The sequence below is a fragment of the Barbus barbus genome, assembly GCF_936440315.1.
Source record: "Barbus barbus genome assembly, chromosome: 37".
Taxonomy (NCBI): domain Eukaryota; kingdom Metazoa; phylum Chordata; class Actinopteri; order Cypriniformes; family Cyprinidae; genus Barbus; species Barbus barbus.
In genome coordinates this window covers 6,254,821-6,273,365 of record NC_136715.1, presented here as the reverse complement: position 1 = coordinate 6,273,365, position 18,545 = coordinate 6,254,821, and the positions used below count along the sequence as shown (strand labels likewise).

Here is an 18,545-nt window from a genome sequence, read left to right as displayed (position 1 = left end):
TTTCCGGTCAGAGCTGTATCCCTTCTAGCCACAACCGTGCGGGCTCAGCAGGAGTGTGTATCGAGGGCGAATAGCAGCCGCAAAGGGGGGCTCTTCAAACCTCTTCACTCTTTCAAACCCTAAAATAATGGGACACCCCGTGGCATAGGTCTCAAACTCAATTCCTGGAGGTCCGCAGCCCTGCACAGGTTAGTATCTGGTGCATTCTAGCAGAAAATGCTCTCTGTTTTTTTTTTTTTTTTACAGTTATTACATAAATCTGACTCATGTTTACCAATTCCATGCCTTCCACAGGAGAACTGACAGGTAAATATGCACCTACGCCCAAGTGACGTACCAAAACCGGAAATGGCAATTGCAAAATAAAAGGCCTCAAACCTTTCCTGCACCTATAGTGTTTGATGAAGTTATAATTTACATTTACCTACTTACTGTGCATAGATCCAACATGTTGTAATTATAATAATACTATTTATTTTAATGTTATATAGGCCTATTTTATGTTTTTTTTTTAATTCAGATTCCCATGCTCTTTATTTATTGATCATTTATTGTAATCGCTTGGGTTATTTTTATGAATTTATTTTTAATGCTGGTGCTGGACTGAGCTAGAACATCTCTTTCTCCCTCTCTCTCTCTCTCTCTCTCTTTCTCTCTCTCTCGCTCTCTCTCTCTCTCTAAAAATCCTCAGAAGAAATGAACATTTTGTCCTCCCTGTCTAAGAGTCAGTGAATTATTCTGGATTGTACCATGTAACAGCTGCAGATGGAAATGTCTCTAAACCCTGAGCAGAGCCACAGCAGCCATTAGACATGCTGTATCAAACACACAGACACAGTAGTAGATTTCCTCTCTTCTTAACCCATCCTAGTCTTTTTGCACTGTAATTTCTCCAAATTCCACAAGATGGCATTGAGATTCAACTTCAACACTTCTTCAAAATTCTTTTTAAACATGAATAAGTTTTTAGTTAAAGTTTCAGTAGTAGTGTTGTGTGTTTGTCATTCTACGTCTGTATAGTTTTTTATTCATTTGTATTTATTTTACATCTACTAAAACTAAATTAAAAAGAGAAATTCTGGCAACTAGCTGAAATAAGACATTTATTTTATATCATAATGAGTATTTTATTTCAAGTAACAAAAATGTTTTAGTGGTTAGTTTCAGCTTTAGTTTTAATTAACTATCTTAAACCTGTTCTGCATATAAGAAATGACACATTACCAGTGATGATAGCGTATATTTTGCATCATTTTAGCTGCCAGCAACTTAAACAGATATAAATAATTTAGAAAATATTAGAAAATAAAATATAACTCTGTTCATATTTCTTTCTTCAACTGAATTTCATTAAACTGAATAAACAGCAGTCAACATTTGAAGTGGATCAAAAAAGTTGATCAAAGTTTGTCCAAAGATAAGAATGCATTTTGGTTTTAGGTTTTAGTGCAACTTTGATGAAAGATTTTGATCCACTTCATTATTTAGAAGTAAAATAAAAATATTAAATAATACCAATCTGCATGTATTTTTTTAGTCCTATAAGAGGATGTACCGTAGTCTTCTATTGTTTTTATATAAAATTAATCATATTTGCTAAAAAAAAAAACTACCCCTACCCCTAAAAGAGAGCTTTTTGTATTTTATTTTTTTAAATATAAAGGGGGTGAGGTCAATTCACTGCCATATTTTAAATTGTTTTCCAGGAGAGGAATGTGGGAGGGAGGTTTTGACAGATTTGACTAACTTCTGGGCACAGTTTTATCCCTAAACCCACACGTCCTCAACCTTCTCAAAGGACTGACCGAGGCACATCTTTAATCTGCTAATGAGTTTAGATCCAGCAGCCAAAGGTCATAATGAGTGATTCCTCCTCTTTACTCTCTGTCTCAGTCTCTCTCTCTCTCTCTCTCTTCTTGGCACACACTCACTTTCTCTGCCTCAGCCAATGGACACTGCCTCTCGACCTGTGCTGCACACTATAAACTCTATGTATGTGTGCCCGCATAAAGCAGCCTCCCTCTCCTCTCCTCCTCCTCTTCTGTCTCTCGCACGCACGCAACCAGTGCTCTCCTCAACCTCATTATCTCCTTTCATTCTGTGGTGCTATTAGTCTGAACCCATGGAGGACTACCACAAACCAGACCAGCAGACCGTGCAGGCGCTGAGGAACATTGCCAACCGTCTCCGAATCAACTCTATCAAAGCCACCACTGCAGTGGGCAACGGGTAAGAGTTTGTACACTTTCTACAAATACCTGCTGCTTGGTGTGTGTAGATGGATAGATGGATAGATGGATAGATATGCACTAATGTTCATGCAACTGTCATGGGAGCAAACACACTCTTGCATGCACAGCCTTATGCAAGGCATAATCTTTGTCCTCAAAACCTTAGCAAACAGATGGTGAAGTGATGCAGCTAGAAAAAAGGACAAAAGAGATTTTTGGGGGGATTTATTTGTTTATTTTTAAATAATTTTGTATATTTTTAAATATTTTTTGTCATATTTTTCAGCCATATATACAGTGAATTTAAGCAAATTCTTTTTAAAATATGGATATTACTGTTTGTATATATTTGCAGCTAGACTTTTTTTTCCATACATTCTGAAGCTGACATTTTCTATAATCTTTGAAATCTTTTTCATTGCCAAATACAATTTGGAAGTTTGTTTGTTTGCTTGCATTTTTTTATGGAATACATGTAGCCTATAATTGACTTGCGCAATGTTTGAGAATACTACTACATAATCTCATAATTTAATAATCTGATAAAAAAAAATTATGAGGAACAGATTGCTATTTATTTTGTCTCATTTTCTTTATCTGAATTTTTTAGGTATAACATTAACATCTGCTTTTTCAGTCTTCAGAAGACAAAAACATATGAAGAAACATCATTTCTAATTATTAAAATAGAACAAATGTATGTTTAATATAATACAGAAAAACAACAACAAAAACACGTTTTGTAATGTCTAATAATATTGGAAAAATCCATATTTGTGGCATTGTGGTTGATCTGTAGATTTTATGTAATAAATATCTCTCTCTCTCTCTGAAAGATCATAGCATTAATATTAATAATACAATATAATATAATACTGGCTGTGTTGTAGATAGTAGTATGTATGTGTTTGTGTCTGTGTATCTAGATTTTAAAGCATTATAATAGGGGGATAGTGGGAACTAATTAAGTTTCTGAGGTGTGTATGTATTGTTGTTTCATAATCATTGTTTAATACACATAACTGCATGTTCTTTCCTCTAGGCAATGTGTGTTTTCTATTGTACTGTTGAGCTGTTATGTAAACCGCCGCATGAATCCAAATGGCGTAGTTATTCCTATCAGATATCTGAAGATGATTGAGCATAATGTTAAATTGCATCTAAACACACTGATTTGTTCGGTGACGGTCTGATAGTGAGTCGGTCTCACGGCATGTGGCTTTTAGTGCTGTCTGTGACCTAATCTGGAAACAGGTGGATGTTAGTGGGTGGTATGTTTGCTCAAAGCTTTAGATTATGCCACAAGTGAGGTGCTGATTAAACATCACCTTTGGATAGTCAGTCACTAATTGTCTTATTCTGTCCTGACAAGCAATGTCTTTTATGTGTGTGATAATTCTTTAAATTAATGTTGCATCATAAACTGTAGTGAAAATGATGGGTTAAATATGAAACTATCTTCTCTTTACCTGTCCTTTAGACTCTTCCTACTTTTTTTTTTTTTTTTTAATTTGGCAGGCATCCAACATCATGTTGCAGTGTGGCAGAGATCATGTCTGTGCTTTTCTTTCATACTATGAAGTACAGGCCAGATGACCCCAAGAACCCCAACAATGACCGCTTCATCCTGTCCAAGGTGAGGTTAACAGAGACTCCGCTAACTGGGATTATTAAAGTGTCATCTTTAATATTTCAAGTGTAAATCAAGATGGCACTAATTCAGGAGCATGGCATTATTTGGTGCCAGTACCATGGTACAGTGATGGTTTTACTTCGAAATATACGATGATACTGAATCTATACACCAATGTCTACTATGACTAATACCATGGTATTGTAAATGCTGAAAAAAAAACATGATAATTTTTTTTATATAAAACTTAATACTTAATATCTTCCTTAAGGTATACATACATTTTTTTTTTATTGACATGGTTGTCAATTACGATGGTCATTGATCTTATTAACCATTAATACCCAAAATTAAACAAAAGAATATTAAACAAAATGTATTTTGAGTTCCATGATAAATGTATAGCCCACAGTCCAAAATATAATATTAAATAACAAATTATACAAAATAAAATAATAAAAATATAACATAATATAGTACAGTACTATATAATTGCATAATTTTGGTAATATAAAATAATAATAATATAATATAATATAATAATAGAGGGCTATGTGAAATATATTTGTTAGATAAACAGTTTTTTTTTCTTAATTTAAGTAATCTTTGGATAATTACATAATGGTGGTAATAGAAAAATAAATAATATAAAATAGAAATGTATTTAATAATAATAATTATTATTATTATGCAGGGCTATGCAAAATGTGTTTATCAGCTGTTAAACAGTTTTTTTTTTCTTATTTTAAGTAACTGTTGGATAATTGCATAATGGTGGTAGTAGACAAATAAATAAAATATAATAATAAAAATAATTAAAAAAAAACATGCAGGGCTATGCAAAATATGTTTATCAGCTGTTGAACAATTTTCTTTTTAATTTAAGTAACTGTTGGATAATATACTTAATGATGGTAATAGAAAAATAAATATAATAATACTACTAATAATAATAAACATACAGGGCTATGCAAAATATGTCTTATTTTAAGTAATTGTTGGGTAATTGCATAGTAGTGGTAATATAAACATAAAGTATATGTTAAAATTAATAATAATAATCCCCCCAGAAATAATATCATATAATAATACATTGCTATGCAAAATATGCTCATTAAATTTTAAAGTGTTAAAAAGCTGTTAAGTAATTTTTGGATAGTTGCGTAACGGTGGCATTGTGGTTGACCCATAGATTTTGTGTCTGGTGTTCCCAGGGTCATGCGGCCCCTGTCCTCTACTCTGTGTGGGTGGAGATAGGCTTCCTGAAAGAGTCTGAGCTCATGAGCATGAGTCAGGTCGACTCCACGCTGGAGGGACACCCCACACCTGTGAGTAACACTGCTCCAACATCAGCTGCTCTTCTTTAACACATTCAGTTGACCTGCTCTCAGATCAGAAAATATTTAGCAGCACCGTGAGAAATCTTGCAGTTTATTGGGCCAGAAATAATTGTTCGGGTTAAACTGGCTGCAAATGCATGAGCCGCTAACCAATGACAGCCGTTATTTTATGTAACATCCACGTGAGTGTGTGCATGTCTGTTTGACAGAAGCAGCAGTTTGTGGATGTGGCCACAGGCTCTCTAGGACAAGGCCTGGGCGTAGCCTGTGGAATGGCCTATAACGCTAAATACTTTGACAAATCCAGGTAAGCATGCCACCCATAAATTCATGATAGAAGGGTCTACAGCAACTCAAACAGCTGTATTGCTTGTGCTTTGTAGCAAACTCAAAATTAATTAGATCTATTTTAAAAAATACCCTAGTTCTCAGATGCTTAAAATGTGGATATGTATCTAAACGTATCAATAAAGTAAAATTATAAATGTGAAATGTGGGTTTTTCATCGCTGTTTTAGTTTTATATTTACCTGAGTGCTCGCTGTAATCTCATGTTTGTATGTCCGCGCTGCAGATTTTATGGGTGTGGAGTTTTCCCGTCAAGCTGTGCTTTTGCGATTCTTCTGCTCTAATAATCAAACCCCCAGCGGCCATCACCCGGTTATTTTTATATCTTGGATAGAATTCAATTTAGGCAAAAGTGCACAAATTATTCCCAAATTGAAGCCTAATTTTTGGGCAATCCTTTCAAAACGTGACTTACTCTCTATTTATAATGCATTGTTAAAAGCTCATAAATACTGTGTGAGTGCTGCTGTGCAGAGAAAGAGGAATCATGCCTGCTGTGTTGTGTAAGAGCACTTTTTCTCAAATCCTAGGTGATTTCTAATCAATTGAATCTGTCTCTGTGGATCTGGTGGGACAGGAAAGTGTCAGGTGGCATTAAGGAGGTTTTACACATCAGCAAGCATGCTGAAAAACAAAACAAAACATGTAGAGATAAAATCAACAAAATAAAAAGATATTTACTAGTGTTCAAACGTTTGGGATTGTTTTTATCTCTTAATGTGATATGCTGATTTGATGCTCAAGAAACATCTATTATTATTATCAATGTTGAAAATAGTTGTGCTGCTTTATATTTTTGTGGAAATTATACTTTTTTCAGGATTCTTTGATGAATAGAAAGTTCAAAAAAATATATTATTTGTAATATAAATATTTTGTAATATTATTAAAGTCTTTATATTTAATGCATCATTGTTGTATGATAACAATAAAAAATAAATTACTATAAAAAATAAAATTACTGACCCCTTAACTTTTGAATGGTAGTTGATAAGCAAAAATTAATGAATGAATGAAACTAAGGAGAAACAAAAATAAATATTTTGCTTAATTTTTGAGAAAATTATTTGGCTTTGAAATTTTTTATATTGTGTGAATGAAAAAAAATCAAATTCAAATATAGTTATTTAAGGAATAGTTCACCCCAAAATGTCACCATTTACTCACCGTGTTGAACATAAGATATTTTGAAGAATTTTGAAGAACCAAACAGTTGTTGGTTCCCATTGACTTCCATAATAGAGAAAGAAATGCCTATGGAAGTAAATGGGAAACATCACTGACTGATTGCCAACATTCTTCAAAATATCTCCTTTTATGTTCAGCATGAGAAAGAAACTCATACAGGTTTGGAATGACATGAGGGTGAACTACATTTTGGAACGAAAGTTTTAGGTGAACTATCCCTTTAAGTTGACAACTTTTGGGTAGAGGTTGGAGACCAAAATACTGACATATACATAAATCAAGTAGTACGGAAAGTAAAAGAAACAAACCCACCAAGAAAAGAATAAATAGTCCCCCAGCACATCTTAGCAACCACCCATATTGTCCTAGCAACCGCATAACAATGTGCTAACATACACTCTGAACAGCTTAGCTATACAGCTTGGCAAACAACAACAACACTCTTCCATCATGGAGGCAAATTTGCACGTGCAAGCACCATTGTCTTGCAAAAATGCAAAATGCAAAAATGTAGCTGTGTTTTCACTCTTCTTCAGTTACCATGTGTACTGCCTGCTGGGGGATGGAGAGATGTCCGAGGGGGCCGTGTGGGAGGCCATGGCCTTCGCTTCCTACTACCAGCTGGATAATCTGCTGGCCATACTGGACATCAACCGGCTGGGCCAGAGTGATCCAGCACCACTGCAGCACCATGTGGAGAAGTACCAGAGACGCTGTGAGGCCTTCGGGTGGGTTGGTTGGAGGTGGATAAAGGCATGGGCTGGGAACGTCAAACCCTAGAACCCCATGAGGTGTCACCTTGAGACACTTGACCTCAAATCACTCCAGGAGGGCTGGGATAAAAATATATGTTAATGACATGGGTGAATTTCTAAAACATGTCATATTTCAGAATTCCATAAGCAAAATGATATCAAAATTAAAACAGCTGCATGCATTAAAATAACAAGAATTTGGGATTTAAAGGTTCCAATAAGGAGATAAAAATAATGTCACAATTTAATATAATTAACAGTTGCAAATAATCTAGATGACCTTAACATAGGCTTTATTGTATTTAAATTAGCTAGCTTATTGATTTATTTATTCCTTGATATGTTTTTTTGGGATTTACTCAGATAACCTAAAAAGTATGAAACATATTTGAAATACTTTTATTGTCTTATTCCTAAAATATGGCAGTTTTATTTTTATATTATTTATACACTATTATAGTACTTATTGAGTTCACTTTTATTTTTGTTCTTTAATTTTAAATTTTAGTAAAAAGTTTTTGCAATTTTTAGCTTTAATGTATTCTTTTTATTTGAGTTCTAATTTTAGTATTCAACTTAAAATTGTGAAATGTTGACTTGGCTAACTGACCAAGTATTTATTTCAAAAACAAAATAATAAATACTGTAAGGATTTTTTAAGTTTGTTTTTCCATCTAGTAGTATTTTATTTTAGCTTTACTTCAAGTACCAAAAACATTTTTAATATATTCTAAATAAATCAAATACATTCTAAAGTATTATTTATTCCTGTGATGCAAAGTTGAATTTTCAGCATCATTATTCCAGTCTAAAGTGTCACATGATCCTTCAGAAATCATTCTAATTTGCTGATTTGATTCTTATTTCTTATCCATTTTTAAGAATTTGGGTTTTAGTTAACAGTAACAAATCTGGGATCTGCATGTTTATATGTGTATTTATTTGTGTTTGTGTGCATGTAGTGAAAAGCCATCAGTCAGTTTGTTATTTGTTGGGTTTTTTTTAGGTGGCATGCTATCATTGTGGATGGCCACAGTGTGGAAGAGCTGTGTAAAGCCATAAGCCAGCAACGCCACCAACCCACTGCCATTATCGCCAAAACCATCAAGGGCAAAGGCATTCCTGGTATATTTCTTCCCATTACTTCCAAATATATAAATACTGATATAACTCAATATATTCTGATAAAAAAAACTCTGTTACGCTCAGTGGCAGAAGATAAGATGGGATGGCATGGCAAGGTGCTGTCGAAGGACATGGCAGAGAGCGTCACGAGAGACCTCCAGAGCCGCGTCCTCAACAGTAACAAGCGCATGTACCCGGCTTCACCCATTGAAGACGCTCCACCCGTGAGTCTGCGCAATATCCGCATGCCCAGCGGCCCCAACTACAAACCTGGAGAGAAGGTGAAAGTTCAAGAATGGATGGATGATATGTTGGTATAATATCATGGTCTAGCTCTTTACACCATGTTCTTTTCCAACAGATTGCCACCTGCAAGGCATACGGGATGGCCGTGGCCAAACTGGGACGTTACAATGAGCGAGTGGTGGCTATGGATGTCGACACCAAAAATTTCACCTACTCTGAAATCTTTAAAAATGAGCATCCCAACCGTTTTATTGAGTGCTACAGTGCAGAGCAGAACATGGTAGGAAACTATGAAGTACCATCATGATGATATTTTAAAGAACCAAAAATGGCAAGTACTAGCTTTTAGTAAACCTGACCAAAAAAAAACTCCCATGATTACACTCAATTGATATTTCAATATTAAAAGGGATAGTCCACTAGTCAAAGTCTGGGGTAATATTAGGAAAAAAAAACTATTACTATTACTATATTACTATTATATACAACAGAATCTGCATTTTCATGGGTTTAGATCAAATATTTTTGTTATAGGAGACAATAAAACCAATTTTGTGCATAAAAACCACAATTAACTTTGTTTTTCAAAAGTCAACAAATTTGTGACAGCCAAATGACAAGCCAAACATGTTTCTGAGTAACCACAAAAATAAACTTCATTCCATAAAATTGTTATAATAAACTACGCAAAAAGCATTCCCCACTGCGTTTATAATTATCAAATCAATTGTTCACCTCTCGCACACGTTATCATAACCGTCAAAAATTCCAAACATTGAAAACATCAACATGACATAATCATGGGCATCAATTACTTCACTGAATACTTGCTAGCTAAGAAATAATTATTATCTTACAATCCATTAGTTTTCAAGTTTTCGCTAGTTGATTAACAAGATGATTATTTTTCATGTTTTGTTACCTTTAACTGTTACACAAAACCATTTGGTAACCAACATTATTCAAAACATCTTGTTTTATTCTCCACAGAATGACTGAAATTTCATTTTTGGGTGGACTATTCTTTTTATAGTTACATTTTAGCACTCTTGACAATTTCGAGAATCAAATCAAAGGTCTGCTCATTTGGGAGACTAGCTTAGTGACTGAAACATCCTTAAATGCTCCCTAGATTGTTCTGATAAAGTGGAGCTCTGGGATTGGCCATATAAAATGCCCCTCAAAGCACCAAAATGCTGATCTGTTGAATAATACATGGTGCTCTATCCATAATGCAGCAGCGAAGATGTGACCCACTTACGCTCCATTTTGCACCACCCCCTGCTGCAGTGCCTTTCCCCGAGAAGCCATGCAGAAAACCCGCACCGCCTCCTTTTTATCTCATAAGCACATTCTTTATGATCTGTATAGCTGCTGTAAGCCAAAATATTTCTGCTTTTTCTCTACTTAGTCATTGTTCACTTGGTACGTGTGGTAGGTAGAATGTAGGCCACTAATTTGTCATTTTGTGTTTTGGGAAGCGATCGTGATGGACGTGTGGAAAACCTGAATACTAATTTAATGGTCAGAGTTCAGATCTGTTTCAGACTCTGCGGTTAACCAATCAGAGGCAAAGTAGAGGAAATGTACTAATAGATCTGCATACTAATTAAGGAGTCATATGCACTATAATCTGACAAAATAAATATGGATTGATTTTAATAGCTTAATGGCATGAAACAGAAGCCACATTTGTATAAATGACACTGACATGCATTATGTTATTTTGCATTATATATACACTATATTGCCAAAATTATTGGGTCACCCCCTTCTAATGAACATCTTTGACTACTTTAGTAATTTCTATGAGTACAAATCTTAATGTTAAAGCATATAATGATATTCTAAGGAATTGTGTGCTTCTAATTTCTAGAAGCACACAATTCCTTCTAATATATATATATATAGTGTATATAGTATATATAAGTGTATATCAAGAGTCCCACATGTTAGAGTTAAGACTTACTGTTGCTGAGGCTTGGTTATATTCTGTGCCTTGCCTGGAGAGGATTTCATGCAGGAAACAGGAAATGATATCGAGTGTGTGAGCCGCACACTCGTAATTCCTCTCATATGAAGAATAAAATGGAGTTCCTGTTTAGCAGATTCCATGTGTTTCTTCCCCAGTATATTACAACCTACTAAAAATGCATGAGGTATTTTACTATTTATGTCCAAATTATTTACCTATATATTACCAAAGTCACGTCTTTTGGCTTGCTTATGTGTATCATTTAGTTACACTAAATAACTAAATGATACACATAAGCCAAAACTTTTGGCTTTCTCAAGATGTTTTGCCTACTGTCATCCAACACATGCAAACCATAAGTCTAATCAGTATGTATTTCGTATGTATTTAACAGGAATGTTGTGGGATCAGGATTAACAATTAACAATATCCATCTTTCATAGGTCAGCGTTGCCACAGGCTGTGCCGCACGTGAGCGAAACATCGTGTTTGCTAGTGGCCTGGCCACCTTCTTCACCCGCGCATATGACCAGCTCCGCATGGCCGCCATCTCAGACAGCAACATAAACCTCTGCGGTTCCCACTGCGGAATGTCTGTCGGTAAGAAGTGCTTCCCTTTTTAGAAGCCGCAATCTAAGGTGCACTCTCCAATCCAAATGCTTCCTTTTAAGCCCCGCCCATTTCCAGCACCTCCCATTCTCCTCTCTCACATGTCGCAGCTGTGACTCTAACGATGATGTTTTGAATAGATTTGTGAGGGATTCACCCCGACTTTTTCCTGAAGCTGTCTTTCTAATGTGTGTTTTGTTCTCCTGGTCGTCTGGCGGTGGTGCGACTCTTAGCACAACCCCTTCTCCCTCTCTCCCTCCCCCTGTGTATCTCGGAGACTGTCTCCGGGTGACCCGGCATCCCCTCCGTTAGCACAGGTACACTGCATGCCAGTCCGTCTGTCTGTACACCTGCCTGACTGCCTGTCTGTCTGCTCAACTGTCGCATGCGTGTGCACCTACCTCACATATCTAATATACAAATTATTTTCGATCTAAATAATTGTATGTGAGTATGTGGATGGTGTGTGTGTGTGTTTCAGGAGAGGACGGACCGGCCCACATGGCGCTGGAGGACATGGCTATTTTTAGACCCATCCCCACTGCCACCATTTTCTACCCCAGTGATGCTGTGTCTACTGAAAAGTCTGTGGAGCTTGCAGCCAACACAAAGGTTGGCATGATACATCTAGTATTATGGACAGTAGAGATAAGTTAAAAACCTATGCCAAAATAAAATTTTATCAAAATATTTGAACACATCAATTGGATGTTATATTTATAAGGATGTTGATATATTCATATTCATTCAAGATTCAAAAGTCCTCCTGGAGCCATATTGAGAGGCCTAAAGCTCTGTAAATTAACCATATAGAGCCATAAAAATGAAGATACCAAAAGAAAAGTTTGTTAAAAACTCAAAATCTAAAAGGGTAAACAAGATATCTGTAATATTTGTTGAGTTACAGACATGCAAACTTTGGAGAAAAAAAGTGTAAAGTGTTTTTTGTTTAGTTTTTTTGAATACTCACAATTGGCATAAAAGGCAACAAAGATTGCTAAAGTCAACACAGACTTTAATAACAAACTTATATCTGTTTAATATTTAGGCTTTGCTATATACGTTTGCCTTTCTTCAAAAACATATTGAAAAAATAAAAAATTTGAGCTGGAAAAGTTTTTGAAATATGGTTTTAACACGGAATAGCCCAATTTAATTAAGAATGCTTTTAAAATTCCAAGCCTTTTTTAATGAATCGAGGTAGCAAACAGGATGAAGAATTGCAATTTAAGAAGGTACAATTGAAATTCAAAGAAATGTATATCACTTACAATCTTTGAATATTGACCTGACGAATGCTTTTTAAATTTGGAAAAAGTTTAGAAAACCTTAAAGATATTGTGAATAATGATGTTTTTCTGCCAGTTTGCTGCAGTAGTTCTATGTTGTTTGGATTTGAATGACGGCCCCTATGGGTTTTTAAGGTTAATGATGCTCCTGCTAAACAGGCTTCCATGATTTGATCTTTTTGGACTTTAAGTCTGGAAGTTATCAGTCTTTTGTATTGATAAGTCACCTATTTCACCAAGTGCTTGTACTAACCTGCTGAACACAATTTATATTACACCAATATACAACCTAGAGAATATAGACAGTGGAAAGATAAAAAATAATCACAACATTTGGTTTTTCACGGTAGACTACATAAAATATATTAACCCCATAATAGCAGACGTTCACATTACTTTAAAAGATACGTCATTTCCCAGAATGCATTGCACGTGTTGATTTTTTTATTTTTTTTCAATTGAGATTCAAAATATATCAATTCAGCTTCTTGTTGGGTAGAGCCAATTTAACTCAAATTCATTCTGAAAGTAAGAAAATATCAGAAAATATTTTCTTTTAATTTCCACTTTTTTTCATCATGAGATTTATCCCTTTTCATTTTTCTATCAATTTTTCTGGACTTAAGGGGGTTTGTTACATCAGGACCACTCGTCCAGAGACTGCAATCATTTACAACAGCAATGAGGACTTCCATGTTGGCCAAGCCAAGGTAAACCTGTCTCTTAATCATCATTCAATAAAAAATATATTTAATTCTGAGACAGATTCAAATCAATATCAAAGCAATCATACATTTATTATTGATTCACTTTGTTAAGCTGGGTTATTAATTTTATATCAAAATGTATGATAATGTACCTTTAATGTATAAATGACCTGATTAGGTGGTGTGCCAGAGTAAGGAAGATCAGGTTACAGTGATCGGAGCTGGAATTACCCTCCATGAAGCTCTGGCTGCAGCAGAGCAACTCAAAAAAGGTATAATGAAACAATGCAGAGACTGTCAAATATATATCTCATTCAAAAAGTTTGGCCTCAGTACATTTTTTTTTTATGTTTTTGAAAAAAGTATCTTTTGCTTACCAAGGCAAAGTAAAAAAATAATAATAATGTGAAATAATTGTGTATGTGACAAATAAAAACTCTTGAAAATGTTATTTATTATCATTTGAAAGGTTACCTTTTAAACATATTTTAAAATGTAATTTATTCCTGTGATACAAAGCGGAATTTTCAATATGCTGGCAATATGCTAATGTTTCATGTTGTGGTCAACATGAAACGGCTTGGGATTCGTTTTAAAAATGACTTGTTTCAATGATTCAGAGTCGACTCCTTTTGAGAGACAATAACTTTATACACGGTGCACTTTCAGATTTAAAACTTTGCGGGATGTTTTCATTCACTTAGAGCTGTGTTACTCACTGCATGAAAGGTCATTTTCAAAAATCCATAATAAGGACACTTTAAAAGTTAATGCAGCAAACATGAAAATTCTGTCATTAATTACTCACCCTCATGTTGTTCCAAACCTGTAAGACCTTCGTTCATCTTCAGAACACAAATAAAAATATTTTTGATGAAATCTGAGAGCTTTCTGACCCTGCATAGACAGCAGCACAACTGACTCGTTCAAGACCCAGAAACATAGTTAAAATAGTCCATGTGATATCAGTGGTTCAACCGTAATGTTATGAAGCTACTTTTTTTGTGCAAAAAAACCCAACAAAAATAGCAAATTTATTCAGCAAGTTCTTCTCTTCCGTGTCAGTCTCTGTCGTCGTTATTTTTGTTTTCTTTGTGCACAAAAAATATTCTCATAGCATTGTCAAATTACTGTTGAACCTCTGATGTCACATGGACCATTTTAATGTTGTCCTTATTACCTTTCTGGGTCTTGAACGTGGTAGCTGCGTTGCCGTCTATGGAGGGTCAGAGAGCTCTCGGATTTCATACAAATATCTTAATTTGAGTTCTGAAGATGAACGAAGGTCTTACAGGTTTGGAACGACATGAGGCTAAGTAACTAATGATAGAATTTTCAGTGAACTATCCCTAGACTAACTATCTCCCATACATACATGATGTGATGTGTGAGCTTAACAAACTCAGGTATGTCTGCTTTGTGTGTCATTCTCCAGAGAGGATTTACATCAGAGTGATCGATCCTTTCACAATCAAACCCCTGGATGCCAAAACCATCATCGACCATGTGCGTGCCACCAGGGGTCGTGTCCTCACGGTTGAGGATCACTATTATGAAGGTGGGTTTCAAGCTTAGAGCACATTATCCCTCGTCTCAAGCGCACATTTCAGCCTGGCTGCACATCCAAGTAGCATGAACAGCAAGTCCAGTCGAGGAGCGATGTGTGGCAGAGTGCAATTGGCTGGCTGGAAGAAACATGATGTGCTGGCAAATTGTCATTGGATCGGGAAGCAAAAAGCATTGTGTTGTCATAATCGGTTGAGTTTTTTGGCCGTGTCTCATTCTGTTCATTCAGGGGAAAAAAAGACAGACGCGGAGGCCTGTCAGGTCTCCTTAAGCAAACGTACGGCCACAGGGCTTATTGTGACCTAGATACCACAGGCGGCCCTGGATGTGGCATTACTGCTTGCGTGCCAGAAGAGGAGTGAGGCTGGATGAGAGAGAGAGAGAGTTTAACATCCAAAATCATTCTGAAAGCAAACATCCCCTCTGCCTCGGGGGAGTGAAAGAGGATCGAGACAGACAACAGAGAGAACGTGTGATCACAGCAAGGTTGATAGCAGGGCCGTGTAGGGATAAAAAGAGATTTGGATAGTCTATCAAAGCATATGATGTTTTACATACAGGTATATGAATTTTAAAAGCAGAGCATGGTGCAGAAAGTCAAACAGTGACTTTAATGCACAGGTGAATGCTAATTTAAAAGCAGGAGATTCATTTTAATATGCTTCCTTGCTGATAAAAAGAGCTTAAGATGGACTGTTTTGCTACAACTATACCATCTTGGTAGACCAGCTTAAACCAGATAAGACTAGCAAACCACCTTTGACTTGTTTTTAAACCCTTTAAGGTGACATGAACAATTTGAACTGTTTTTCTAACCCCTAATTAAATACAAATTTCTAACCCCTAATTAAATACAAATAATAAAACATGCACAAATATTAAATGAAAAGCTTAAACTAAACAAAAATGAGAAATGTTGCATTGCTGACTAACTGAAGTTTAAATTAAAGTACTAAAATTACTGCAAATAATTAAAAACTAAAACTATAATTGGAATAAAATTAATTAAACCTAAATAGTAATATTTAAGAAATTACAGGCACATAACAAAATTACAAAAAAATAAAAAAAACCTGAAAATATTATAATAATAACGGCTCATTTAAAATATGAATAAAAACTATAATAGTATATAGAAAATACTACAATAACACTTGTTTGGGGTCAGTAGGATTTTTTCTTAAGAATATAAGAATAATATTTAAATTCTACAAGGATGCATTAAATTGATCAGAAAGATTTATATTTTCTATTTCAAATAAATGCTGTCCTTTTGAACGTTCTATCGTTTGAACATTTGAAGAATTCTTTAAAAATATATCAATTGAGGTTTCCACAAAAATATGAAGAAGCACAACAGTTTTTAATACTGATAATAATAATAAATGGGCAGTAATGCTGCTGAAAATTCAGCTTTGTTATCACGAGAAAAAAATGAGATTTTACTGTATTTTTGATTAAATAATGCAGCCTTGGTGAGCAGAAGATACTTTTTTTTTCAAAATTACAAAAAAAAAAAAAAAAAAAGTAACTTTTGACCAATATCTTCAGATTATGAAGATACTGTATATATTTTGTTTGCATGTGTGTGTGTGTGTTTAGATATTTTTTACATGTTACAAGTAAGAAAAAGACCAACTGTATAAAATTCTTAGTTCCTACATGTAATTTTTTTTTTACTGTAATTGGGATATTTCTGACATCATAAAGACGGGCGTGATTTCCCAGGATGCCCATTTCAATAATATCTTTCAAAAAAGGGTCATTTTGTGTCGTAAAATTAAAAATCAGACCATTAACATGTTTACCTGCTGTAATTGCACAGGTGGCCTGGGAGAAGCGGTGTGCTCCGCTATCGTCAATGAGCCCGGCTTCACTTTCCAGCGTCTGGCTGTCGCTCATGTTCCTCGCAGCGGAAAAATGTCCGACCTGCTCAAAATCTATGGCATCGACCGTGACTCCATCACTCAGGTGGTCAGGAAGATGCTCAGCAGCTCCGCCAATGCCAAGTGAACCGTTCGCTTTGCCCCGCCCACTCCACCCAAATCAATCAAATAACCAGCTCCACAAACACTTCATATTGTGGCCCCTGCCTCCACCTTGTTCACTGTGAATGACCCCACTGTGAGTATAATAGTAATGTGAGATACTGTATGTGGTGTACATTTTGAAGTAACGTTCACATTCTGTTTATTTCCTTACAAATACACTAATATTCAATAGTTTGAGGTAAGAGTTTTATCATCAATACTTTTATTCAGAAAGGATGCATTAAAATGATTGAAAGTGACAGTAAAGCTATGTTTCAAATAAATGCTGAACTTTGTATTCATAATGAAGAAAATGAATCTGCAAAAATACTAAGTAGCACAACTATTGGCGACATTGAAATGTTTCTAGAGCATCAAATCAGAATATTAGAATGATTTCTGAAGGATCGTGTGACACTGAAGACTAGAGTAATGATGCTGCAAATTCAGCTTTGCCATCAGAAGAATAAATGTCATTTTATAATATATTTAAAACAAAAACTGTTCTTTTAATTTGTAATATGACAGTTTTACTGTTTTTGATCAAATAAATGCAGCCTTAGTCAGCCGAAGAGATAATATTGTAAAAATGTTCAAAAATCCTCAGACTTTTGAACGCTAGTGTACATACAAATATGCATAAAGGAGATGTTTTCATGCTCTTTTCCTGTACTGACAGTTTAAAATCAACATGAAACCGCATTTATAACCATTTTTACTTTGCACAAATAAAAGGGGGGTTTCAGCATGAAATATTATAGGCATGGACTTAGATTGTGAAAAGAGTTGAAATATGGCAAAGAAAAAAAAATTATGATTTTATATTGATTTGAAACTCAAAGTTGAAATGTTAGCGACGCTAAGACGTATTTTACACTATCACCTCAGAAAATATTGATATGCTGTACAATGTGACACTTGTGTTTTTAAGTCATTTGATAAGACCCAACAATGAAACTGTTTGCGACATTATATTTTAATACTTTTTATATTGTTACTGTGTAGCTATGACTACAGGGCGGGGCTGGATTTCACGGGAACAGATACGTGTGCGAAAAAAATAAACATTTTGATGTTATGTTCGTAGAGTTTAGTCTTAAGAAAAAGAAACAGATAATCAAATGAGAATGTCTGTGGGGTGCTTCGACTCAAAGTGTTCAGTAAAGTAGTAAACGGTTGTCGTCTGTGAAACTGTTTGTAGTTTGATCTCTGTGTTTACAAAGATGGAGTAGCATTTTGTGGTGTTATGAGCATGAAACATGGTCGTTTTCTGGCCAGAGAAAATGAGGGATGGAGGAAACCATCAGCGTCACTGGAAAATGCGGTTATATCTGAACCTACAACAAACACTTTCTCTGTTATTTTTCTATGTATCAAGTGATTGATTAAAGCCCTCTGCATTTGAGTTTGAGAGCTCATGTGTGTTGCCTGTTTTATTCACACTAATAGGGGAGACCGGGGCTTCAGTGGGTTTATTATTATTATATATATTTTTTTTTAAAGT

The 18,545-nt window shown here is 35.0% G+C and overlaps 1 protein-coding gene across 3 annotated transcripts; it reads left to right on the top strand.

Moving 5' to 3' along the window:
• Positions 1–1,775: 1,775 nt before the first annotated feature.
• LOC306857005 (transketolase-like) lies at positions 1,776–18,458 on the top strand. 3 transcript variants are annotated; one of them, XM_079396617.1, is made up of 15 exons: positions 1,776–1,853; positions 2,114–2,229; positions 3,750–3,867; positions 5,079–5,192; positions 5,414–5,511; positions 7,276–7,467; positions 8,501–8,619; positions 8,704–8,900; positions 8,981–9,145; positions 11,284–11,440; positions 11,931–12,061; positions 13,365–13,448; positions 13,624–13,717; positions 14,881–15,003; positions 16,837–18,458. In XM_079396617.1, the coding sequence occupies exons 2-15, from the start codon at positions 2,123–2,125 to the stop codon at positions 17,022–17,024; spliced, it is 1,887 nt and encodes a 628-aa protein (XP_079252743.1). In that variant the 5' UTR covers positions 1,776–1,853; positions 2,114–2,122; the 3' UTR covers positions 17,025–18,458. The 3 variants fall into 3 exon arrangements, with proteins under 3 accessions (XP_079252743.1, XP_079252742.1, XP_079252744.1); XM_079396616.1 differs by lacking the exon at positions 1,776–1,853 and having other exon boundaries at positions 1,943–2,229; XM_079396618.1 differs by lacking the exon at positions 1,776–1,853 and having other exon boundaries at positions 2,037–2,229; positions 5,420–5,511; positions 16,837–18,452.
• Positions 18,459–18,545: the final 87 nt, after the last annotated feature.